This window comes from Mobula hypostoma, chromosome 5 (assembly GCF_963921235.1).
Source record: "Mobula hypostoma chromosome 5, sMobHyp1.1, whole genome shotgun sequence".
NCBI classification, from domain to species: Eukaryota; Metazoa; Chordata; class Chondrichthyes; order Myliobatiformes; family Myliobatidae; genus Mobula; species Mobula hypostoma.
This window is the reverse complement of record NC_086101.1, coordinates 171,436,561-171,454,287: the sequence shown is the minus strand read 5'-3', so window position 1 is coordinate 171,454,287 and position 17,727 is coordinate 171,436,561. Positions and strand designations below refer to the sequence as shown.

The window sequence follows — 17,727 nt, the reverse complement described above, 5'->3', positions numbered from 1 at the left end:
CGACGCACCTTTACTGCTGGTTCTGTCCACAGGATTCCCGATGCCAAAAATAAACAGTTTAAATCAACTGACCTTAAATTCCTTGAGAGAGAGAGCACCTTTTTGCATGAACTCATTGCCCTATTGCAAGAGTTATCTCAATGCAGTTTCTCTCCAATGAAGACTCAATAAGGTCGATCCTTTATTAAACTGCCAAACGATGCCGACTTCTCTCGATCCTTCACTTCCATGAATTCTTCACTCTCCCTTCAAAAACTGTCGGAATTGAGTAAATTGGCACTTCCAGCCACAAATTCCCAGTCCAAGTAATATGGAATCTTTCAACAGAATGTACAACCGTTTTAAAAATGAAACTGCGCACAATAACAAACACAACACAAACGGAGATACAGCACGTTCTACCTGGAAATCTACAAACTCAGAAACTAACTGCGTCATCTGGGTCGACCCTTATATAGTTACGGGGCACATGTCATCACGTGACCTCACATCGGTGGGAAAATTACATCAGGTGACCTCCAAAAGACCATTACATCATTCTCACAAAAAAAAACAGATCTCCTTGAACATGTAACACTGCCATCAGGGTCCTTTTACCCCTGCGATTTCTTAGCTCAACCATAAAGATTTTGCACCTTCTGATCCTATGTCACCTCTTTCTAATGATTTAATATCATTTCTTACCAATAAAGCCACGCCACCCCCTCTGCCTACCTGCCTATCCTTCCGATACACCGTGTATCCTTGGATGTTCAGCTCCCATGAGGCATGCATCCTTCAGCCAGGTCTCAGTGATGGCCACAATATCATACCTGCCAATCTGTAGCTGTACGATAAGATCATCCACCTTATTCCTTATGTTGCATGCATTTAAGTATAACACCTTAAGTCCAGTATTTGGTACTTTTGGCTTTGTTTGCACGGCAACTTTATTGCACTGCAACTCATCCCAATGGCTGCAAATTTGCCCCATCACCTGCTTGTCCTTCCGGATATCTTTACTGCTCGCTATCTTAGATTTATTTCTGTTTTCCCCCTCCTCTACTCTATCATTCCGGTTCCCATCCCCCTGCCAAATTAGTTTAAATCCTCCCTAACAGCTCTAGTAAACCTTCCTGCCAGGATATTGGTCCCCTTCGGGTTCAGGTGTAACCCATTCTTTTTGAACAGGTTGAAGATTCTTCTTGAACTTATAAGAAAAAACATGGATCTTGATTTTCTAAAGTGATGTTTGTTTGTTGTTTAAAGGCACGGAAGAAAGCCGGTTCTCTTTGGAGCTATAGCCATACGGTCAACTGCAGGCTTCCTGCAACTGGCCTCTCAGAGCTGGGAAATGTTTTGCACACTGCACTTTTTTGTTGGCCTTGGAGATGTCTCAAGTTACTTAACAGCTTTTGTTCTAGGTAAGAAAGTGTCGCATGTACTGCAAATATAATAAAAACAGGAAATGCTGTCGGTACTCAGCAGGTAAGGCAGCTTCTGCAGAGAGGGAAACAAAATGAATTCTAGTGACCAATCTCCTCTCAGAGAGTTTTCCAGCACAGAAACAAGCCCTTGGGCCCACCATGTTCATGCTGTTTGCTGTGTATCTATCCATACCAATACCATTTACTAATGCTTGGTCTGAGGCTAGTGCTCATCTTGATGTTGTGAGAGTATCTATCTCCACCTACCCAGGTAGTCCGTTCAGATTCCAACCATTCTCCAGGTGAAAAGGTCACACACTACCCCAGCAATGCGCTCTTTTCTTGTAGCTGCAGCCATGTGTATGCTGAAATATATTGTGTGTAAAGATAAGGAACAATTAGCTTTATTTTCACATGTACTTTGAAACATACAGTGGTATGCATTGTCTGCTTCAAGTCTTGTACTGGATTGTGCAAGTGTCGCCACACTTCTGACACCAACATAGTATGGCCATAATTCACCAACCCTAACATGTATATCTTTTTAATGTGGGAGGAAACAGGAGCACCCAGAGGAAACCCATTTGGTTGCGGGGAAAATGTACAAACAACTTACAGACAGCAGCAGAAATTGGAACCCCAAACACTGATTGCTGTAACGCAATTGAACCTCAACGCTCCAAGAATAAAGAGTATATCAATTGCTGACGTCACAGGTTGTACAATAATATAGATCTACATGTAGCATTTAACATGAAATGTTTTGAAATAATTGTTCTGGCTGACACTGGGCTAGAAATTTCCTTGGACTTTCCTCAGCTGCACTGCAATTCCTAATGTTTCGTCTAGCATGCTGTCTCTTCAAACTTGCAAAATAGTTGACTAGCATTTTTGATTACCAGCGTAGTTTTCATTGTACTTAACCTGGTTAAGCTGGTAAGCTGGTAATTGAAAATTTGTAAAAAGACATCAAGCTAAATGGTTAATTCAATTTCTTTTCCAGTTTATATTTGGCTAATGAAATATGAATGCTTCTAACATTTTCTGTGTTGCAGTACTGTGCAGAAGTCTTAGGCACATATATATAGCCAGGGTGCCTAAGACTTCTGCACAGTGCTGTCGAAGTTTCATGTATTGCACTGTAGCGCTGCTGCGGAAAAAATTACTGACACATGTGAGCAATGATAAACCAAATTCTTATATGTGTCTCTATTGTGGACTGAGAGTGGGAAGGGGGCAGGGAGAGGGGAATCATGGTTGGGAAAAGGGGAAGGGAGAGGAGAGGGAGTGGGAAGCACCAGAGAGACATTCTGTAATGATCAATGAACCAATTATTTTGATTCCAATGACCTTGCAGATGTCTCAGGGCTGTGTGTGTCTGCATCTGCGCCAACCCCTGCTCCTTGCATTCCTTCTCTGCCACCTGTCCCACATTCCTCTGACAGAGCACCACCCTCACCACGCCCAACATCATTTGCTCCCGCCAGATTACAGATCTTCACTTCATGGTGACAAATACGGTACTACGCAAAAGCCTTAGGCACCCTAGCTATATGTATATGCATAAGACTTTTGCCAGTACTATACTTGCTGCATATGAGGTGATAGACATGGCCAACTAATCTGACAAAATACTGTAGCTGTCAGTGGTGGATCTCTTCTAATTAAATTTCAGTTGAGGGTTCATCATAACACTAATTTAGAGAAAAAAACAGGGTTCTCCCAGTATCTTAGCTGTTATATGTAGGTACTCAAATGATCAAAACACCCGATTAATGAATGGTGTCTTCAACTCTTGCTTGTGGACTGAATCAGATGGTTTCCCCATTTTGTCCACAGAACAGTCTATTCTTTATTCTGATCTCTTTAGCAAAGAGAAAAGGCAAGCACTCACATTTTGCTTAGTATTTACAATTCACTGTAACTATGAATCAGAGAATAGTTGAAAAGCTTTCCCTTGTTAGATACTTATGATAACCTACCAGCCTTGATTAGAAGGGTGGTTAAGAAGGTGTATGGTGTGTTCACCAGTCGGGCGACTGAATTCTAGAGTCGTGAAGAAATGTTGCAACTCCTTAAATCCTGGTTAGACCACATTAGGAATATTGTGTTCAGTTCTGGTTCTCATTATAGGGAGGATGTGGAAGCTTTAGAGAAGGTGTGGAAGAGATTTACCAAGATGCTGTCTGGATTAGATATCATGTCTTATGAGGATGGGTTAAGTGAGCTAGGGCTTTCTCTTGAGAACGAAGGAGGATGAAGATTGAGCTGATTGAGGTGTACAAGATGGTAAGAGGCATAGGTCAACTGGATTGCCAGAGACTTTTTCCCAGAGTTTAAATAGCTAATACTGGGGGCATAATTTTAAGGTGATTGAAGGAAATTATAAGGGGGATGTCAGAGGTAAATTTTTTATACAGAGAGTGGTGGGTGTGTGGAACACGCTGTCAAGAGTGGTGGTAGAGGCAGATACATTAGGGGCATTTAAGAAAATCTTAGATAGGCACATGGATGATAGAAAAATGATGTGTTAGAGGGAAGGGTTAGATTGATCTCAGAGTGGGAGAAAAGCTCAGCACAACAGTGTGGGGTGAAGGACCTGTACTATGCTGTGGTGTTCTGTGCACTATGTTCTAACTAAGATTTTGGTTATCAGCTTAATATCATTATTACACTCATTTTTCCTGAAGTGGACATTACTGCAAGGCCTCCTTTTCTTACAAATTCCTAATATCCCTTAGGTCTGTGTCTTCCTGGGAGTCCATTTAAGTGCCAACAATGTGGTTGGGTTAGAAACACCCAAGAGACTGAGTAAGAATACTAGTTTCCTCTCCAGAAGAGAACTATTGAACATTGTTTCCTTCATATACACTCAGTGGCTACCATATTAGGTACAAGGGTGGAACCCAGGGTGATCTTCCACTGCTGCAGCCCATCCACTTCAAGCTTCGCCGTGTTGTGTATTCAGAGATGCTCTTCTGCAGACCTCAGTGGTAACCCGTGGTTATTTGAGTTATTGTTGCTTTTCCATCAGCTTGTACCTGTCTGACCATTCTTCTCTGACCTCTGTCATTAAAAAGGAGTTTTTACCTACAGAACTGCTGCTCACTAGATTTTTTTTTGTTTTTCGCACCATTCTCTGTAAACTCTAGAGACTGTTGTGCATGAAAACCCCAGGAGGTCAGCAGCTCCTGAGATAGTCAAAACACCCTGTCCATCACCAACAATCATTCCATGGTCAAAGTCACTTAGATCACGTTTCTTCCCCATTCTGATGTCTAGTCAGAACAACAAGTGAACCTCTTGACCATATCTGCATGGTTTTATGCATTGAGTTGCTGCCACGTGACTAACTAATTAGATATTTGTATAACAAGCAGGTGTACTGGTATACTTAATAAACTGGCCACTGACTACATTTAAGGTCAGGACATACAAACCGCGATTGAAATACCTGAAAAATTCCTAGAATTTTATTCTGTAAGTAGGCCTATATAAGGAATATTCTGAACAAACGGGTTTCTTCATGGCCACTGTATCAAGTCATCAAACTCAAGTAATTTAATTTCAATTTACTGAACGTCACTCAATCTAAAAAATGTTATATTAGAATGCAGATCAATTTTCTGTAAACTGAAACAAACATCATATTACTATGATTTAATATCTACCTTTTAATGTCCCAGCACCAAATTTTGGTTGCATTTCTGGACCTTCCACATGGTCTTGAATTAAACATGACTAGCATAAGCTGCCGATAGTCAGACTCACGATGTGCCATGCTCAGTCTTTGGACAGGACCTGTTTCTTATGTAATGTTTCCATAAACACTTGATAATAGAAAGTCCACTTGCATTAAACCTATATTGATCATTGCCTGGTGTGGGAACTGTACTTTCCTCGATCACAGGACTCTGCAGAGAGTGGTGCAGACAGCCCAGCCCATCTGTAGATGTGAACTTCCCGCTATTCAGGGCATTTACAGCGACAGGTGTGTAAAAAGAGCCCGTAGGATCATTGGGGACCTGAGTCACCCCAACCACAAACTGTTCCAGCTGCTGCCATCCGGGTTATGGTACTGCAACATAAAAGCCAGGACCAAAAGGCTCCGGGACAGCTTCTTCTACCAGGCCATCAGACTGCTTAATTCATGCTGACGCTACTGTATTTCTGTTATATTGACTATCCTATTGGACATAATATTTATTATAAGTTGCTATAATTGCACATTGCACATTTAGATGAGGACGTAGCATAAAGATTTTCACTCCTTGTGTATATGAAGGATGTAAGTAATAAAGTCAATTCAATTCAAGCATTATGATCTTTAGCATGTTATGTCATTTTGGGCTATATTGTACCAAGAAAGAACTGGAGAAGAAACCCCAGACCAAGGTTATGGTTTGTTGGTTAATTGTGATTTGCTTACTTTTTATACACTTTTCTTCTGGAATAGGGATAGAAATCCTTGGCAAGTCTGAGAGGGTTGCTTTCTCGACACTTGGCATCTGTATGTTTTTTGCCATTGGCTACATTCTCCTACCCGTCCTTGCTTATTTAATCAGAGATTGGAAGATGCTACTACTCACTTTGACTCTTCCGGAAATCCTATATGTTGCTCTGTGGTGGTGAGTACAGTTATTATTCATTGATTGGACTTGTAATGGAAGTATAGGAAGGGATGTGCTGACATTGGAGAAGGTTCAAAGGAGGATTGCAAAAATAATTCTTGGAATGAAAGGCTTATCATATGAGGATCGTTTGATGACTCTGGGCCTGTATTCACTGGAATTCAGAAGAATGAGGGGGGGCCTATCGAGCGTTGAAAGGCCTCAGTGGAGTAGATTTGGAGAGGATGTTTCCTATGGTGGGGAAGTCTGAGACCAGAGGACACTACCTTGGAATATGGGGATGTCCATTTAGAATGGAGATGAGGAGGAATTAATTTTGCCAGAGAGTACTGAATATGTGGAATTCATTGCCACAGGCAGTTGTAGAGGCCAAGTCACTGGGTATACCTAAGGATGAGGTTGATAGTCAGGGCATGAAGGGATATGGGGAGAAAGAAGGAGATTGGGGTTGAGAGGGAAATGGATCAGCCATGGTGAAGTGGTGGAGCAGACTCAATGGGTGAAATGGCCTTCTGCTCCTATAGCTTATGGTCTTATAATGACAGGAAAGATGCACCAAGTCTTCTTTGATAGTTCTTTCCAAACCCTTGGCCCAATATTGAGAAGATGGAAGTAGCAGGTACTTAGATCCATAACCAAAATTAAGTTCCCCTCTTACTCACACACTACTCTGACTTGGAAATACACTCAGAGGCCACTATATTAGTATACTTGTACACCTGTTTGTTAAAGCCAATATCTAATCAGCCTATCGTGTGGCAGCAACTCAATGCCTAAAAGCCAGCAGACATAGAAACATAGAAAACCTACAGCACAATACAGGCCCACAATGCTGTGTCGAACATGTACTTACTTTAGAAATTACCTAGGGTTACCCATAGCCTATTTTTCTAAGCTCCATGTACCCATCCGGGAGTCTCTTAAAAGACCCTATTGTATCAGCCTCCATCACTGTTGCCGGCAGCCCATTCCACGAACTCGCCACTCTCCGCGTAAAAAAAACTTAAACCCGATGTCCCCACATCTCTTCTGTACCTACTTCCAGGCACCTTAAAACTGTGCCATCTCGTGTTAGGCATTTCAGCCCTGGGATTTCCAGCGAATACAGCCCATGGTAAAGAGGTACAGATGTTGTTCAGACTAAACATCAAAATGGGAAAGAAATGTGATCCAAGTGACTTTGGCCATGGAGCAAGACGGGGTGGTTTGAATATCTCAGAAACGACCTCAGGATTGAAGGACGTCCATTTAGAACTGAGATGCAGAGAAATTACTTTATTCAGAGAGTGGTAAATCTGTGGAATTTGTTGCCATGACAGCTGGGGAGGCCAATTCATTGGGTGTATTTAAGGCAGAGATAGATGGGTTCTTGATCAGTCAGGGCATCAAAGGGTATGGGGAGAAGGCAGGGGAGTGGGGATGAGTGGAAGAATTGGATCAGCCCATGATTGAATGGCGGCGCAGGCCCGATGGGCCGAATGGCCTCCTGCTCCTGTACCTTATGGTCTTATGGAAACTGACGATCTCCTGGGATTTACACATGCATAATAGTCTCTAAAATTTACAGAGCAAAAACAAAACAAAAAGAATCCAATGAGTGGCAGTTCTGTGGGCAGAAATGCCTTGTTAAATGAGAGGTCAGAGGAGAATTGCCAGACTGGTTCAAGCTGACAGAAGGGAGACAGTCACTCAAGTAACCACTCATTGTAATAGTGGTGTGCAGAAGAACATCTCTGAATGTGCAACATGTAAAACCTTGAAATGAAGGGCCTACAGCAGAAAAAGGCCACACTGGGTTCTATCCCTGTACCTAATAAAGTGGCCACTGAGTGTGTAAAAAATGGCCTAAATTTTGAAGAGTGAAATCTGCCTCTCATTCTCAGTGTTTGGGATTTTCCAATTATCCTGCACTTGTCAGGTTCTGATCTCTAAGAACAATTGTACTGTTTGAAGGAATTGAGCAACTCGCTACCAGTAATGAAGGTTTGGAAATTGCTTTCTTTCTCATGCAAATTGTAACATTTATCAATGAAATAAATAACCATTGATGGAAATTACATTCTGTCTCATCTGCATTCAGTGGCCAGTTTATTAGGTACACATGAACACCTGCTTGTTAATACAAATATCTAATCAGCCAATCATGTGGCAGCAACTCAAAGCATAAAAGCATGCGGATATGGTAAAGAGGTTCAGTTGCTGTTCAGACCTAAATCAAAATAGGGATGAAATGTGATGTAAGTGTTACCACTGGAGGCAGATGGAGTGGTTTGAGTATCTCAGAAACTGCTGACCTCCTGGTATTTTCATGCACAATTTCTAAAGTTTACAGGGAATTTTCATGCACAATCTCTAAAGTTTACAGGGAATTTTCATGCACAATCTCTAAAGTTTACAGGGAATTTTCATGCACAATCTCTAAAGTTTGCAGAGGATGGTGCAAAAAAAAATTTGAATCCAGTGAATGATAGTTTGTGAGTGAAAATGCTTTTTTAATGCACAAATTCAGAGGAGATTGGCCAAACTGGTTCAAGCTGATAGGAATGCAACAGTAACTCGGATAACCAGGCATTACAACAGTGGTGCGCTGGAGAGCACCCCTGAAGACACAACATGTCAAACCTTGATGTGGATGAGCTACTGCAGCAGAACACCACCAATGTACACTCAGTGGCCACTTTATTAGGTACAGGAGGTTGCTAATAGAGTGACCACTGAGGGTATATCTTTGTTTCTTTATTCTTGCTGGGTCTAAGCCTTGACAACTTCATTACAAGGGCTGAAGAAAAGAAATCATTCCAGAAGCCATCTCATCACTATCTTCTCAAGGGCTGTTAGAGATGGTCAATAAATGGGGCACTTTCCAGCAATGTCCACATCTCACGTATGAAAAAATATGACAAGATACATCACAATAATATCATGAATTAAAATTCAACAGAAGCATACAAGAAGATATTAAGGACCAGCGGGGAAAAAATGTATTAGGTCAAAGTGGCAATTTGCTGCTTCCTTCCAGGAAACAGAATCAATTCACATCAAATCACATCATAAATCTCAATTTGAATCCTGATGAATGGTGTTAAGATAATTGACAGTAGTAAGCTAACAGTTTAGTGTAAGTGGTGGGGAATGCAGGGTATATTGCAACATTTAAGTGAAATTTGGATAAGTGTGTGAATGTGAGGAGAATGGAGATCTAGGTTGATGAGACGAGGCAGAAGATACATTTGGCACGGACCCGACTGGCTGAAGAGCTTCAGTGCTGTAGTGCTCTATAACTCTAACTCAGCTGTTTTTGCTTAAATTGCAGGATTATCCCTGAATCCCCCAGATGGTTGTTCACTCAAGGCCGAAAGGAAGAAGCTGAGGCAATATTGAAAGTGGCTGCCAGGAGAAATGGAATCACGCATGTTGGAGCAATATTCAATACCACTTATATTACTGTGGTAACTCGGTGTTTTGTTTATTGATTTTACTTTATTGGCTTTGTTGTTACCCCGTGCTAGTTTGAAAACAGTTATTCTGTTTCCATTGCTATGTATGTCAGAATATTCTTCAATGGATTAAGAAACTTTGGGTTGTTGACCAAGTGCTGACAAGGCTAAGGTGGATTAAACAAAAGACGAAATAGTCCAACTTACTATAGTGCCATAGAATAAAGCAGCAGAGAAGCAGGTTCTACCGCCCACTGAATCAATGATGACTATCTGTACTTCTCCCATTTACCAGTACTTGGTCCGTGATTTTAATGTTGCAATATCTGCCTCCACCACACACTCACACAGGATATTCCAGATTCAAACAGTTATCTAGGTGACAATACTCTTCCTCAGATGCCCTCTAAACTGTTCTCCCTTACGCTAATCAATGCCCTCTAGATCAAGTTACCTTTGCTATGGGGGAAAAGCTTTCTACTATCGATCTGTTCTATACTCCTCATAATTTTGTATACCTCTGTCAGCCTTGCTCACTCCCAGCCAAGCAGTCTCTTCTCATAAATGAAGTGCTCCACCCCAACAAAACGCTGGCGTACCTCCTCTGTACCTTATGATCAGCATGTATGCCTTCTTGGTTAATGTTTATTCTGTACATTATCTCCACAGGATCCCACTGATACAAAAAGACATTCACAGAAGTATTTGGACTTGATTGCCACAACCAACATAAAAAATGTCACCGTCATCTTGTTATTGATATGGTGAGTGAAAACTTCTTTAGAAGATAGTGCCATAAGAACTTAATCCTATGAGAATCCTTGTTTGAAATAGCAGTAAACTTGTTATTGTGACATTATTCCTCTTTTAATGAAGATTATTTAACCCTCACAAGAATGCATTATTAGAAACTGTGCACTTTATACCCAGGCATCCTACCAGTTTAGTGGAAGTGAAGGAAAGAATGTGCTCTTGCCAGAGAATAAGAACATAGAAGAGGATATATGAAGAGCAAGAGGATAAGACATGAGAGAATAGGACCAATCAAGTGTGACAGTGAAGTGTGTATGGAACAGGAGGAGGTAGAGGAGGTACTTAATGAATACAGTACAGGTATCCCCCGCTTTACAAAAGTTCGCTTTATGACACTTCGCTTTTACAAAAGACCTATATTAGTACCTGCTTTTGTTAACCGAAAAAAATCCGGAGGATTTTCGCTTTTACGAAAAAAGACGAAAAGCGAAAATAGCCTTCACCGTTTGTTTTGCAACGAGCCTTTATAGAGGCAGTGCGCACCCCAAGCAGCGAGAGTGGCGCCACCAAGCTGCTTCCCCGGGAACTACATTCAGCATCAAGCCGCCATGGCTTTGAACTGCGTGAGATTTTTGCTACAATTGACAGTGCTGCAATGATTGCAGAAAAGTATGACTTTAATTTTGAAAGGGCACGCAGGTTTAGGGCAGGTTTGCAGGATGTTTTGAGGGCTTACAAAGAACTGTATGATAGAAAAATGTGTGAACTTTCCAGTGTGCTCGCTGTCTTCCCGATTCTGGTAAGTGAAACTACACTGTACATACATTATTTCTACTTTATATAGGCTGTATACTTATCATATCATTCCTGCTTTTACTATATGTTAGTGTTATTTTAGGTTTTATGTGTTATTTGGTATGATTTGGTAGGTTATTTTTCGGGTCTGGGAACGCTCAAAAACTTCTCCCATATAAATTAATGGTAATTGCTACTTCGCTTTACGCCATTTCGGCTTACGAAAGTTTTCATAGGAATGCACTACTTTTGGATAGCAGGGGAAACCTGTACGTATGCGTCTTTATTCTCCAGGTGTTCTAAGGAGGAATGTAGGGCCAGAGAGATGGCATCTGCCGTTGACCTGTTGCTCCGGTAGGCGAATTGCAAAGCGTCGAGGTTGACCGGTAGGCTGTGGTTGATGTGTGCCATAACCAATCTCTCGAAGCACTTCATAGCAATTGATGTCAGAGCCACCGGTCGATAGTCATTCAGGCATGCCATCTTGCTCTTCTTCAGCACTGGGATTATCGTTGCCTTCTTAAAACACGAGGAGATCTTAGACTGAAGCAAGGAGCAGTTGGAGATGTCAGCAAACACTCCAGCTAGCTCGCTTGCACAGGCCCGGAGAACCCGTCCCAGGATGCCATCTGGGCCCGTTGCCTTCCTTGGATTTATCTTCAGGAATGCCCTTCTAACATCCTCCTCGGTGACGATGAATCTCGATGCCACCAGGTCCGGTTCATCCGGAGGGAGCAGGACACTCCTCTTCTGTTCGAATCTTGCGTAGAATACATTAAATTCGTCAGGAAGAGAAGCGCCACAGTTATTGATATTCCCAGCCTTTTCTTTGCGCCCAGTGATCTCATTTAGACCCTGCCATAGTCTACTGGCATCCCTTTGGTTAGCCAGGGCTTCCAACTTGGCTTGATATTGCCTCTTGGCGCCCGTAATGGCTTTCCGGAGTTCACGCCTGGATTCCGTGTAACGACTGGTATCCCTGGACCTAAAACCCGCAGCTCCAGCCTTTAAAAGGGACTTGACCTCATAATTCATCCAAGGTTTCCAGTTAGGGAATACCCGGATCGTCTTGCGAGACACACAGTCTTCCGTGCATTTCCAAATAAAGTCCGTGACAGCTGAGGCATACTCACCGAGGTGCCAGAGACTGGTTTCTTCTTATTCATTTAATGTACAGGTTACGTACTTGAGACCTGCCGGCTTGTTCAATGACACAACCCTTTTGAATCTGGAATTTCTCATGATCTTTTACCTGCTGCTTTTTTTAATACACTTTTATAGAATGCAACCCAGTCTCTGTCAATGTCAGGATGGTGTCAATCTATGCGAGTAGCCCAGGTGAGAAGAAAATTCGTATGTCAAGGTCTGGAGAGATTTATCAATGAATAAATTGACACAGACTAGATAGGCCAAAGGGGCTGCTTGTGTACTTTTCTGTGACTCTAACAGGTATTTTGTTTTCACTCACAGACTTTTGCTGAGCTCCAGTTGCAATGCTTGAAATGTCATCCATGCCATAACCTTCAGCCTTCTCAACAATATAATGGGGAAAAACTTGATCATTTTGAAACATAAATCTTCAGTTAATTAAATATATTCATTATGTAAGAAATCACAACATTAAATTACATATTATGTAACGCTGTGAATAATAAATTATCTAAGTATGGGTCACTGATATAGAGATTGGTCCCTCATTTTTACTTGATAATCAACTGAAATGCAAGCTGTGACATAAAATGGTCACATCGATATAATTGAGTGGAAAGTTGAAAGTAAACTGATGCTGTCGAGCTACTGGAGAATGTGAAATGATACATCTGACTTTGGCATGACTGCACTAGTAACTACACTAATGAGTATTATTACTATATAATTGTATTCAAAACAAAGTTGAGTTCATGTTGTATAACCTTAGTCACAAAATGAGCCCTAAATAGTGCACTGCTCTCCTCTTGGGTCCAATTGCCGAAGCAATCAGATTAGAATATACTTTCTTTGGAAAATGACCTCCGTATCATTGGCAAATTCATATGTTTTCATTTTTAATAAGATATTCCAACTTCTGCCCATTTATTTTTTTCAGCCTGAACATAGCAAGGATGTCCTTTAACTGGCTTCTGTCAAGCTGCACCATGGCTTTCAATTTCAAGCCTTCAGTACTTCAATGAATATTTAAAGAATTATGACCAATATTTATTTTCTTGTAGGCTGATCTGCACCATTGGTTACTATGGATTATCCCTCAGTACTCCAAACCTACATGGAGACCCCTACATTAACTGTTTCATCTCTGCAGCCAGTGAAATTGTAGTATATGTGATAGTCTGGTGGCTGATACGTGCCTCACCTCGACGGATTGTCATTGCTATCTTCTTACTACTTAGTGGCTCCATGTTGCTTTTCATTCAGCTCGTTCCTTCAAGTAAGTATTCAAATAATATATTTTATCTTAAATGAGGAGTTTGGCTCCTCTATGTTTCTACATGATTTCCCCATCTAAATCCTTAAGCCATTGTTTTTGTCCTTCACCCTACTGACCGCTGAGAATCCCACTGTATTTAAGCAACCCAGCTGATCGCTGTGTACCTCTGGAACCAACTCCCCACCTTCTGTAACAAACAGCTAAGTTGATCTCTAAGCCTACCCAAAATAGGTATTTAGTCCAATTCCACATTCCAGTCCTTGATAACCTTACACCAACTGGTGGAGCATTGAACAGTTACCGTGGAATGGGTCCAATATACAATCTGTCTATGGGCTGCCGCAGTGACATTTGGTGCCGCACAAGGATCGAAGAGAACTTGGGTTTTAGTGTGTTCCGCAGCGCAGCAGTCTGTGTGGGTATTGGTAGTCGTATGGAGGTGGTAGGATTGGGGGTGGGGGTGGTGTTGGTGGTCTCACTGGGTTTGTGATTTGTTGCCATTTCTCAACATATGGGTACAGCTGGGTGACATCTCAAGGGGGAGTAAGAGGGTGTCTATGCATGTTGTAAGAATGGGGTGAAGGTCATGAGCTTGTGGATAAGTTGAGGTCATCACTATGTGCAGGGTCGGCTTAGATGTTCAGTGGCCCAAGGCAAATTATTAATTTAAGGGACCTATCTGAGCAAGGCTTCCAGCACTGAACTGGGACCTGCTTAGAGGAGATCCTTCCTCAGAAGCAGGTTTCAGAGGGATGTTGAAAGCTTATTTCAGCATGATTAGTTTAAGGACCATACAGGCCTCTCAGAACACACGGAACAATTGCACATGACTGGATGGTATTGCTGATGTCTCGGCTCTTCCACTTGCCAAGCTTGTCAAATGCAAGGATGACCGGAAACAGTAATGATGAACTTGCAATCTCATAAGTAAGGCTTGGAATTTCTCCTACCTTTTTTTTGTATTTCCTTTGAGGCAAGTACATCCCTTCTCAAGAATGGAGTCCAGAACTGCCCACAATATTCCAAAATTGATTAACATTTACATTGAAGTATGAGAGTGTCCCATTGTATAACTCTACAACTTGCTGAATTTGACACAGATTTCATGACATTGGGGTAGGAAAGGGTGAAAAATTTAGGTCAGTATTTTCAGCAACAATGAAGGAAGTTCTTCCCTCTGTTCCTGCTGTTTTTTTTTTGCAGTCATGTAATTTTCAGTACACACTAAATACAAAGTATTTGTATTCTTCAGCTCTTCAACTTGTGGTCACAATATTGGTGATGATTGGTAAATCTGGTGTTACAGCAGCCTTCACAATAGTCTACATCTACTCATCTGAGCTGTATCCCACTGTGGTGAGGAACATGGGAGTTGGCGTATGTTCCATAGCATCCAGAATCAGCAATATCTTCTCCCCCTACATTAGTTACATGGGTAAGTGAAACATTCAGATTCTATGTGTATTTTCTTCTTTTTAATGGGTAAAACTCAAAAATAAGAAAGCTACAATCACTCTGACTGGATTGTACTACAGACACACCAATAGCCATTGAACATTGAAGAAGAGATATGCAGGCAGATTTGGAAAATGTGTGTGTATGTATGTATGAATAAATAAATAAATAAAAACAAGCTTGGTGCCATGGATGACTTCAACTTCCCTGATAGAGACTGCAACTTCCTTGGTGTAACAGGTTTAGATGGGGCAAAATAAGTTAGATGTATCCAAGAGGGTTTCTTGAATCACTATCAGTATCAGATGGTCCAACTAGAAGAGGGCCGTACTGGACCTGGTATCAGGAAGTGAGATTGGTCAGGTGGTTTACCTTTCAATGGGAAAACATTTAGGAAACAGTGATCAAAGCTCCACAGTTTCAAGATAGGTATAAATGAAGTGTGGATCTCGCAGAAAAGTTTTTGTTACTCCAAAAACTAATTGAGAGTTAAAGATGGGAGCCTGGGAAAACATGATGTGCTCACATATGATGTGCTGGCATAATGACATGTACCATTCATTTACTTTTACACATAACCCATAATGAATAAACTAAGAATGCTTAGTCAAGCAATATATTTACAATGCTACTGAAATATTAAATACACAACACTCCTCCCTGCTTAGCTATAAACTCCAACTCAATAGACAATGCACTTCAAATATCTCAAATATCTAACACATTGTGCTCTAGTCATTTTATATACACAGTATACCATATAATATAGCTACTATATATCCATCCACAGCATAATAAATTTTGCATTATCCCATTCAAGCCTAAAGATTTAATCACTGTGGAGGATTTCATACTCTTGTGGGTTAACGTCTTTCCTGACAAGGTAGACCACCCTGCTAGGGCAATGTGTGCCATGCCCAGGGATGGAGAGGTGCTGCTCTTGGTATCTTCTGGACGTATTAGCATCTCAAACAGTGCCTGGCAATCTGCTTGATCTGCTGATGTATCCCAGGGCACTTGACAAAGCTTCAAGCCAATGCTTTCATTTTGACCATAGCTAGACAACCAGCGTGTAAATCTTCCAACACTTTAGCTCTCAGCTCGGAAGGTACGATAACCATGGTACAACTCTCAAGCCCCACAGAATGCAATGCCACTCTAGGGCAAATTCAGCAGATGCTGGTGAAAATGGGGGGGAACTGGAATTTCTTCTGCACATTCCAGCCATTTTGGGTTGCTATGTTGTCTTGAAACAGTGTGGGGTCCTTTCTGGTTTCCCTAAGGATCATCTCTGCTGTAAAAGGGAGACATTTGATTTGCAATAGGGAGCATACTTCAAGAGGAGCGTCCTCTTTTGAATATTTTCAGGTACTTCCTTTTCCAAGGGTAAATGGGACAATCCATCATCAATTCCATGAATAGTTATCCTCTTGAATTTGATGTGGTAATTGTGTCCTTTAAAAAATAAAGCTCATCTTTTCATTCATACTGTGGATTGAAAATGGACACTAGTGGTGGATGATCACTACTAAAGGAAAACTCTAGCCCACACAAGTACTGGTTTAAATGTTTTACACCCCAAACCAGACTCAAAGCCTCTCTGTCAATCTGTGCATAAATTAACTCTGCAGAGGTAAGTGAACATGATACAAAGTCCATGAGATGTTCACTTCCATCACTCATAACATGTAACGTGACTGCATCTATAACATAGCGGAGGCATCACAAGCAAGCTTGAATGAATCTCTAATCATGTTGTTGTCTCAGCCAATTATGTACCCACAAAGCCGACTCTCTATTTTTTGCAACATACAAACCCAACATGGCTTGTTGGTTGATGTATTTCACTGTTATGAATGTACATAATTCTCACAGAAGTTATCTTTTCTCCATTATAAGTTATTAGTTGTATATCAGCAGGCTTCAGTTCAGTAGCTTGAAATGCTATTCAAACTCATATTGTGGAATGAATGAAACAGCCAAGTTGATGTCCAATTCCATTTTAATTAATTTGCCATTCACTTCTGGTGTAAGTCACATTGCACGTCTCTCGTTAGAATTCACATTGTAAATCTCAAGACTACTCAATCCTGTGTCACTCATTATTATCAGATTTTTCATCAACAGTATGCAGATTAAAGAACTTTTTGGAACAGCAATTTGACTTTTTTTCCCCTTTCCCCGTGCAGTCCATTTATTTTTGTCTACCTGACATGCTCTTTGTATGTGTTCTACTTTGTTGTATTTTCTGCAAATTTCACCTTTAAATCATTCATCTGGTATTCTTTGAGCCCCTACGACAATGGTAACACAATTTGTTTGGCCAGGCAGATTTCTGGTTAGACATTGTAATTTTGTTCACATTTACTTTCTTCCTGATTGAAACTCACTTGCCTCTCTGGCTGCTGTTTCCATTAATACAGCAATTTCAACTGCTCTTTTAAATGTGAGTTGTGCTTCAGTTAGAAAACATTTTCGAATGCTTTCTTGTAAGATTCCGCAAACTAAGCAATCTCTCTCTGCTTCATTAAACATCACTGAACTGATGATGCTTGGACAATCTCTTCAATTCAGCCACATAAACTAAAATGGACTCCCTTTACTTTTGATTCCCTTTATGAAATTTGAAGCATTTTACAATCAACAATAGTTTTAGTTCTAAATATTTCTGCATTTGCCTTCACAATATCAGCAAATATCATTATGGTTGGTTTGTTTGGAGCAGTTAAACTTCTGAGTAAATTGTATGCTTTTTCACCAATTGCACTCAGCGAAACTGGCACTTGTTTCTTATCAGCTATTCCATTTGTTTTAAATTACTGCTC

At 41.0% G+C, this 17,727-nt stretch overlaps 1 protein-coding gene across 4 annotated transcripts in view; it reads left to right on the top strand.

Moving 5' to 3' along the window:
• The window catches only part of LOC134347180 (organic cation/carnitine transporter 2-like), a 55,939-nt gene that overhangs the window by 12,799 nt on the left and 25,413 nt on the right, over positions 1-17,727 (top strand). For 3 of the 4 annotated variants that reach the window (XR_010018098.1, XM_063049420.1, XM_063049421.1), the window contains exons 3-8: positions 1,249-1,403; positions 5,863-6,034; positions 9,351-9,486; positions 10,144-10,238; positions 13,233-13,447; positions 14,700-14,882. Coding sequence is in view for 3 of the 4 variants with exons in the window: in XM_063049420.1 (XP_062905490.1) it covers positions 1,249-1,403; positions 5,863-6,034; positions 9,351-9,486; positions 10,144-10,238; positions 13,233-13,447; positions 14,700-14,882 (956 nt within the window). In the remaining variant the exon portion in view is untranslated. The remainder of the gene's footprint in view (positions 1-1,248; positions 1,404-5,862; positions 6,035-9,350; positions 9,487-10,143; positions 10,239-13,232; positions 13,448-14,699; positions 14,883-17,727) is intronic. The other variant, XM_063049423.1, reaches the window with a different exon arrangement.